The following is an 8,234-nucleotide window of genomic DNA, read 5'->3' on the forward strand; positions in this document are numbered from 1 at the left end:
TTTGAGCTTACCTTTCTTTCTACCTAGGAGAGATTATTTTTTAACAGGACAAATTTTTAGTAGTCTTGGCTTAGATATGTTTTTTTTTTTTTAACCCTTACCTTCCAATCTTGGAGTCAATACTGTGTATTGGCTCCAAGGCAGAAGAGTGGTAAGGGCTAGGCAATGGGGGTCAAGTGACTTGCCCAGGGTCACACAACTGGGAAGTGTCTGAGGCCAGATTTGAACCTAGGACCTCCCGTCTCTAAGCCTAGCTCTCAATCCACTGAGCTACCCAGCTGCCCCCTTGACTTAGATATGTTAATTCATGGTGGAAGATAAGCACAACAATTTTCTCGGTATTGACTATTAGGTACCAGAGTTCTCTCAGAGCATGCCTTCCTGGGAATATTTCCTGCAACAGCTCTTCATGACTTCATAGTCTCTTTATCACTTGTCTAAGGGGGCTATGCCATCTCCTACAGCTGGCAAAACATCAGTAAATGCTAAAATACCAGAGGAGAACATAGACTAATGAGTTTACTTCCCTTTTAATAATAGTGAAATAGTGGAAACTAGTAAATCAATCTTTCATTAACTAGGATGATTTTGCTCAATTGCTAAAGAACCCAGTGGAATTCAAGTCACAAGGTATATTATAATCTCTTTCTCTTTTAGATATAGCTACCAAGCATTATATAGCTATAAACCACAGAATGATGATGAGTTGGAACTCCGAGATGGAGATATTGTGGATGTCTTAGAAAAATGTGATGATGGTTGGTTTGTTGGTAAGTATATTTGCCATTCTTTGCTCTCTTTTTCATAGGATCTTAAAGTTAGTAGGAACTGTAAAGATCATCTTATTCAGCCCCCTCTTCCATTCAAAAATCTCATTTGGAGAATCTATGATAATTTGTCACCTTGAGTCTACTTGAACATATCCAGTGATGAAAGATTTATCACTTTCTAAGGCAGCTAATTCTATCTGCGGGCAATTCTAATTGTTAGGAAGTTCTTTCTTATATTGATATTGGTCCTAAATAGGCTTCTTATAACTTATGTTCATTGGTCTTAGTTCTGCCTCATGTAGCAGCATAGAATAAAGCTAATCCCTTTTCCATGTGGTCACTCTTCAGATATTTGAAGACAGCCACTATGATCCACTGAAGTCACCTTTTCCACAGACCACACAATGGCTTCAACCATTCATTGTATGAGATAGGTTCAAATTCTTTGATCATCCTTGCCACCTTCTTCTGAAAGAACTCTAGTTTGGCTGTATCTCTCTTAAAATGTGGGCATGTGGAACAGAACCCAATGTACTGGTCTAAACAACAAAGAGGAAGGGAGGATTATTGCTTCTCCTGTTCCAAACACGAGGTTTGTTGGCAATTCAAGGAAAAGTTGGACTCAGTGGAATTACAAATAAAAGCACTCTTTTTGCAAGAAAGATGGTTTCTCTGGGTCATAGACCATGTCAGAGAATGGGATACTCCCTAGGTTGTATAAGACAGTATGGATAGTATTCATGTTATAACTGTTAAAAATAAACCAAACCAAAACCATATGTTAATGCCTATCAAGGAACAAATGCCTTAAGTGTCTACTTACATTTCCACAAGCCTCCACATTTCACTTTAAAACCATTTAAAATAGTGTATAGTTATCAACCAGTGCAAGAAGGGTTGGTTTGCTTTAAAATCCATGTATGGGGGCATCTGGGTGGCTCAGTGGATTGAGAGTAAGACCTAGAGATGGAAGGTCCTGGGTTCAAATCTTCCTAGCTATGTGACCCTGGACAAGTCACTTGACCCCCATTGCCTAGCCCTTACCATTCTTCTGCCTTAGAACAAATACACAGTATTGATTCTAAGACATTAGGTAAGGGTTTAAAAAAAATCCATGTATACTTGTAGAAGTTCAAACTTATCATTTATTCCCAGTCACCAATCAACATAATTGAAGAAAACATCTTAGTTAAAACAAGTCAGTGATTAGATTTTACAATGGAAATACAAACTGAAACCTAAAGCTAATTAATGTTTTGCCTGGCACTATTTTTTCCGCTGCACTATGCATGTGCTTTGGCCCATAGGTGTGCAAATGCAATGTCCCAAAAAGCCTCCTACATTTTAAAATTTTAACATCTTAAGTTTAATAGCTTAAATAAGCTGGTAAAGTTTAAAACTTTACTAAGCCTTTTGGGACTCCCTGTATGCCTTGAGAGAATGCTGTCTAATCAAAAATATAAAATTGGAAGTCAAATACTAAGTCATTGAGTAAATAGTTGAGGTCTTTGCTGTCCTTGAATTTTCTCAGCCTAAAATAGAATTTAAGAATATTTTCTCCCTAAAGATTAATTAAGGAAAAACCATAAGTAATTTTTTGAATTCCTTGAAGATGAACAATACTAGAAAATGCCACTTCTTCTATTTTGATCCCTGTTCTTGGAGGTTTCCCCCTTCTCTGAGATCTCTAGATTGAAGAAGAATTTAAAATGTTATTAGAAAAAAAGGTTCTTAAATTTCTGAGATGTTTTTAAGGGGAAAGTCTTAAACTACACATGTAGGAGACTACTTTTCTCAGCCTACTCTTGTTAAGACAACCCCTGAAGCTAAGAATAGCCAGAGAAGCTCTTTACTCAGACATAAGAAATATCCATCCCCAGTCCCAGGGCAGTGATTCAGATCCTAAATAGAGGCATCTCCATGGTGAGGCTTTTTATGGCCTATGGAAGTGATGAGAAAGAATCTGGGCCAAGTCAATAGAGGAACTGAGGAAGCAATTCTGGGCTTAGGACTAGACCTTATACTGCTCAGTAATTTTTTTCCCCTTTCAGTGAAGAGAGACACTGAGCTGATGAGCTACTTTTATCACTCGTGTTATTCTTGGTGTGTAGTGGGAAATGTGGAAATAAGAATCAGACTCCAGTTTGAGTTTCAATTTGGCCACTTATTAAGAAGCAAGTTATTTAACTTCTCTCAACCTTAGTTTCCTCACCTGTAATGTGGAAATGATCCTGTACAGTTGTCCCTCACTATATCCTGGTTCACTTATCAGGGCTTCACTGTATCAAGGGTTTTTTAAAAAATATATCTAATTCTGTATTGTGGAGTTACACTTATTGCAACACACTATTGACTGATGGAATAAAAGGTGACCAACCACAGTGCTGTGTTCTGTATCCTGGGCACTGATTAGCTCAATGACTATAGGTTAATAAGTGTGGAAAAGGTTTATAGGAGAAAGGGAAGGGTTTATAAAGCCTATATATCACTATGTGTGTGTGTGTGTGTGTGTGTGTATATATATATATATATATATATATATATATATATATATATATATATATATATATATATAAAACTGCAACTACTTTGCAGATTTTTATCTATCAAGGGTCTCTGGAACGTAACTCCCACAATAGGCGAGGGAGCACTGTATATACTGCCTACATTAGAGGGTGCATATAAAGCTTTAATGGCATCATGGAAAGATCATGGATGTAAAAGGGCTTTAGAAACTGTAGAGCTCTATACAAACATCAGATGGTATTGCCATTTGGGTATTATATGGGTAGAGCACTAGACTTGGCCTCTGAACTCCACCTCTGCCACTTAACTAGCTGTGATGCCACTCTTGTCCCATCCCAGTTGTACTAGAGCTAATTAAACTGAGCCAAGAATTTTTCTCAGAATTTCCAAAACCAAAAACCTTGCCCCCAAAGCAAAAAAGTCCTACCTTCCCACTCACACTCACCTTCTTGTTTCCTGTTTTTGTTTGTAGGTACTTCCAGAAGAACAAGGCAGTTTGGTACTTTTCCAGGCAACTATGTAAAACCTTTGTATTTATAAGAAGCCTGAGAACCTGTGATTGTTTTTTTATTGGTGGATGAAACACAAAACACAAAGCAATCTCTTTATCTCAATGTTGAATCAATAAGTCGGTTAGTGCACGGATGAAGTAAGAAGTCTTAAAAGGAACTTGAGGAAGTGTTGGGTTGAACGTGCAAGCCTCCTAGGGCCTTGCACAGGACTTGACTCAAAATGGGATTTAACAAATGTTTCTTGAATGAATGAATGTATGTATGTACGAATGAACTAGGGTCCAGTTGTTTGCTGGGCAACAAGAAGTAAGCCAGACTTCTAGTTTACATAGCTGCCTTTATAAGCCCCACCAGTCCTTCCTCTCACCCTTCTTCCGTGAGCTGACATGGAACTGAATGAAAGAAGCAAGTAATACCCCCTCATCCTCTGCATTTGGAAGCCAATTCAGTTCTAGCCCAATCCTAGGAGTGTTGATCTAGCTGGTGTGAACCGGAGGGCTCATTTTAGTCTGAAGCAACCCAAAGAGAACCCAAGGAAGCCAGATCTGATTAAGTCCTACCTTAAAGTTTGAGGGTCTGATCCTTATTGGGTTTGGGAAACTAGTTTGATCAGAAACTGCTAACTTTCCTCCAATCCATGCCTCTCTAATCCACCCCAGAAAGGGTCTAGAAGACCAGGGATCAATTTGAAGACCCTCAAATTCACCAGATTTGGACCCATGCTCTTGAGACTTTAGTGGTAAGGATAGGGATAATGGAAACCAGGTACCATTCAATGTGGGACTGTATGATGTGGGACTACATTTTTTCACCCCCATCTCCACCACATATCCAAGTGTTTTGACAAAAAGCATGTATCATTTGCTTGTGAGAGAGGAAGTAGGTCAGAAAAACAAGTTGGATTTGCATCTGATTAAAGTCAAGTAGATCTATAGCTTATTGGGGTAACATGCAACCAGTCACCATCCATATCCATATATATATATATACACACACACACACACACACACATACATATGTATATTCCCTTGGAATTTTTACTAACTTACCTTCAGAGAGACCAAGGTTAAATTTGTTTGATGACCATTGTTAAGGTTTCCTGGTATATCATACATAAAACAGAGAGCACAGGACTACAAGGATATTTCTTACAGAAAACAAAGAATTGGATTCAAAAGAAATTTTCAAAGTTCTATTAATCTCAGTGAATCAATCAAAAATCACATTGATATGATCTATCCTTGGAACAGAGAGAGTAATTGCTTAAACTTATTTTCTCTTGTCTGCATTTATCCAGCCATCTATTGGAGGACCAAAATTCTTTGTTCCTCTGAGGGAATGGAAGTTCATCTCTCAGAGATCCCAGAATCAGAGAGAGAGCCATCAAATCACGACACTTACACCAGGCAGACAATGGCTGTGGATATCTAAATAAGAGCTAGCAGAACCATATATATGAAAGGAGTTCCCTGCTGGGAAGGTAGAGTAGCATCTCCTTGAGTTCACCCATCATGGCTTCCAGCAGTGGATGTAAACATAGTAAACTTCAGCTCTCTAGACGGGTATAGTCACTCTACCATTACATTAGCTCTTTTGGTACAGAGCTGCTGCTCCATATTTTATTTTACCCTGATCCCCCCTATATAGAACATGTCCTGGGAAAAATTAGGAAGAGGTAAATATTTCCCCTTTTAAAGGACTCTATTCTGTACCTCAGTGGCATCTTCTTACCTCCTCTATCTTTGACCTTATCAAAACCTGTTCTCAGGAAAGAACCTGACAAACTCATTCATAGTGACATAAAAATGACTAGTAATATTTAATCGGTTGCCTCTTCCAGGAAAATTTGCACTTTAACAAGGCATGAAGCCTTAATCAAAGAAATAAAGAGTTAGTGAGGAAATTTCAGAACTGGTAGGGAGAAACCATTGGGCAAGAGGAATCCTTTTGATGCCTCAGAAATCAAACTATCTGGGCAACCATTGTCACCAGATTGTAGTACCCCCCCTTTTTTTGGACTCTCTCTGCAGGCAATTTAGTAAAAACATGTGTGTGTACATGTGTGCAGGCACCCACATGCCCATTCATATCAGCACTATGGCGTTATGATTCACTTTGAAGTGGAACTCTTGCATTGGATAACTATTTTTCCGGTCTGTTTTAGATGCAGACTGTTCTTGATAAAATATTAGACCATAGATTTTCAGGAGGAGTGCTTCTCCATTAGATAGCTAACTTCTAACACCTCTAAAATACAGCTAGAGAATCAGACCAATTTGTAAAATTACATTTTACACATAATGCCGCTGACATAAGTTTATACATCTCCAGAGCCCCCTGTTTGTCAACCATATTTTCTCATCTGTTTAAGAAGAAAAAACTTAACATCTGCATCAAATTTCAACTTCCTACATATCACAGAACAAGTAGCCAAGGTTTCTAGTGGCTACTTCGTCTTGAGACATTTAGGAATATCAAATACTTATTTTTATGCTTACAATGTTTATACAGGTTTATTAACAGCAAGTACAACTAACTGATAGCATGACTTGCAATACATTTTGATATCTTCACCATGCTGCAGGGTCTAAAAACATCTTTTGCAGTCTCTCTGGGATCAGTAAAAAGAAGAAATCACATCTTTGAGAAGTGGGACTGTACATATGTATATTTGTATAGACCATGTACTTACCTTGTATAGAAAAAAAATAATTTTAACAATTTGAATGAAAGGAAGACAGTAAGGAAGTCATGAAGGGTTTGTTTTTGTTTTTGTTTTTTTGCATTTTTATTTAAATGAAGGAATTCCAAGTTAACCCCCATGGATTTTTTTTTCTTTTTAGCACAAAAAGACACTTGTAAAATGTCACAGCTTTAAAATCATCATCATTGGGGGGAAGGGCAATAACTCTGATCCTCATTTATGAATTTTGAAAAATTTTCCTTTGCAGTCTTGTTTCCCTGCAGTAATATTTAGTCCTGTTGCTAGAATAGGTTAATATGCAAATTATATTCTGAAAGAAAAAATAACTGACTTTCTATGTAACCAGTTAATTTAAAGGATTGCCATTGAGACAACACACAGAGAGCATGTACTATACAGACACAGATCTTGTGTTCATTTATTTTTCTTTATTGCAGTGGATTATGGTTTATTTGATAATAAATAGATGTGTTGGATTACTGCTACATTTCCTGTACAGATTATTTAATAAACCTTATTCCGAGTTGCGTGGTATACTTTCATTCTTACCTATTATGGTTTCTCTCTTCCCCTTCATTTGCCAGTTTTATATATATATATATGCTAACCACTCCAGCTTCTTCAAGTTATCTATTCCATTCTTAACACCTTATAATTGGGTTTCTGCTCATGTTACCATACTTCTAGCAGGAGGGAGTAACTTAGCACAGTTCCTGGCACATAATGAGTCCTTAATAAATGCTCATGTTTGTTGACTTATTGATTCTCTAAGGTTACCAGCGATGACATCATTAAGTAATCTGGTGGCCTTTTATAAGGCTTCTTCAATCTCGACTTCTTTTGGGAATGTGACACCTAGGCCAGCCACTCCTAGATGAAAATACCAGCCAATCCCAATATGTAAATCATGACTAACAGGGCTTTATTATTAAAAGGAGTTCACTCTCCTTCTTTGGTTTCTATAATGATGCAGATTTGGGGGAGGTTATTCCTTGTGCCTCTCTGACCATCTCTGTTTCTAGGTTTGCTCCTATTCTCTTTTTAGTCCCTTATCTTTGGATGGCTCCTACAATTCTGTCTTGGCCTCTGCTACTTTGGGTCTCTATTCTCTTCTTTGGTGGGATAATATGGTTATAATGTGCTTCTGTAATCAAAAAGACCAAGCAAATTTGGGGCATCATTAGGAAGGATACAGAAAAAATAGTCATCTTCACCTCCTAATAACCAATATACTTTATGAAGCCATGGTTTGCACATCAAGAAAAATGATGGAATTGAAGATCTGTTTCCTTACTGGTAAATCAATGGGATCAATGCTTTCCTAGGACCAGAGAAAGACAACTAAAATAGTTGAGGGTGAGGGACACTTTTAGTGGATGAACTAAAAAGATAATAATGGCAAGAAGCGAGAAGGCATTATCAAAGTCTATGTAATCATGGAGACTATAGAAAGGATGTGCATAGATTTGACTACCACATCCTAGAATGCCAATCATTCAATAAAAATTAAGTGCCTACTGCATTCTAGGCACTATCCAAAGTGCTGGAGATACAAAAGAAGGCATAAGGTAGGCCCTGTCCTCAAGGAGCTCCTAATCTATACTGGTAGTGGAGCCTACCACATAAGGTTTTAATGTGGCAGTTTAAGAACAGATTTTTAAATGAACTAGTTTATATCATGGTGATAAGCTTGAAGAGCTCATTAAGCTGCAAATGATCTAG

At 37.6% G+C, this 8,234-nt stretch overlaps 1 protein-coding gene across 50 annotated transcripts in view; it reads left to right on the forward strand.

The window, feature by feature from the left end:
- The window catches only part of SORBS1 (sorbin and SH3 domain containing 1), a 322,212-nt gene extending 315,177 nt beyond the window's left edge, over positions 1-7,035 (forward strand). For all 50 annotated transcript variants that reach the window (XM_056801998.1, XM_056802112.1, XM_056802016.1 and 47 more), the window contains 2 exons: positions 658-770; positions 3,769-7,035. In XM_056801998.1, coding sequence (XP_056657976.1) covers positions 658-770; positions 3,769-3,836 — 181 coding nt within the window. In that variant the 3' untranslated portion in view covers positions 3,837-7,035. The remainder of the gene's footprint in view (positions 1-657; positions 771-3,768) is intronic.
- The last annotated feature ends 1,199 nt before the right edge of the window (positions 7,036-8,234 follow it).

Source organism: Monodelphis domestica, chromosome 1 (assembly GCF_027887165.1).
Source record: "Monodelphis domestica isolate mMonDom1 chromosome 1, mMonDom1.pri, whole genome shotgun sequence".
NCBI classification, from domain to species: Eukaryota; Metazoa; Chordata; class Mammalia; order Didelphimorphia; family Didelphidae; genus Monodelphis; species Monodelphis domestica.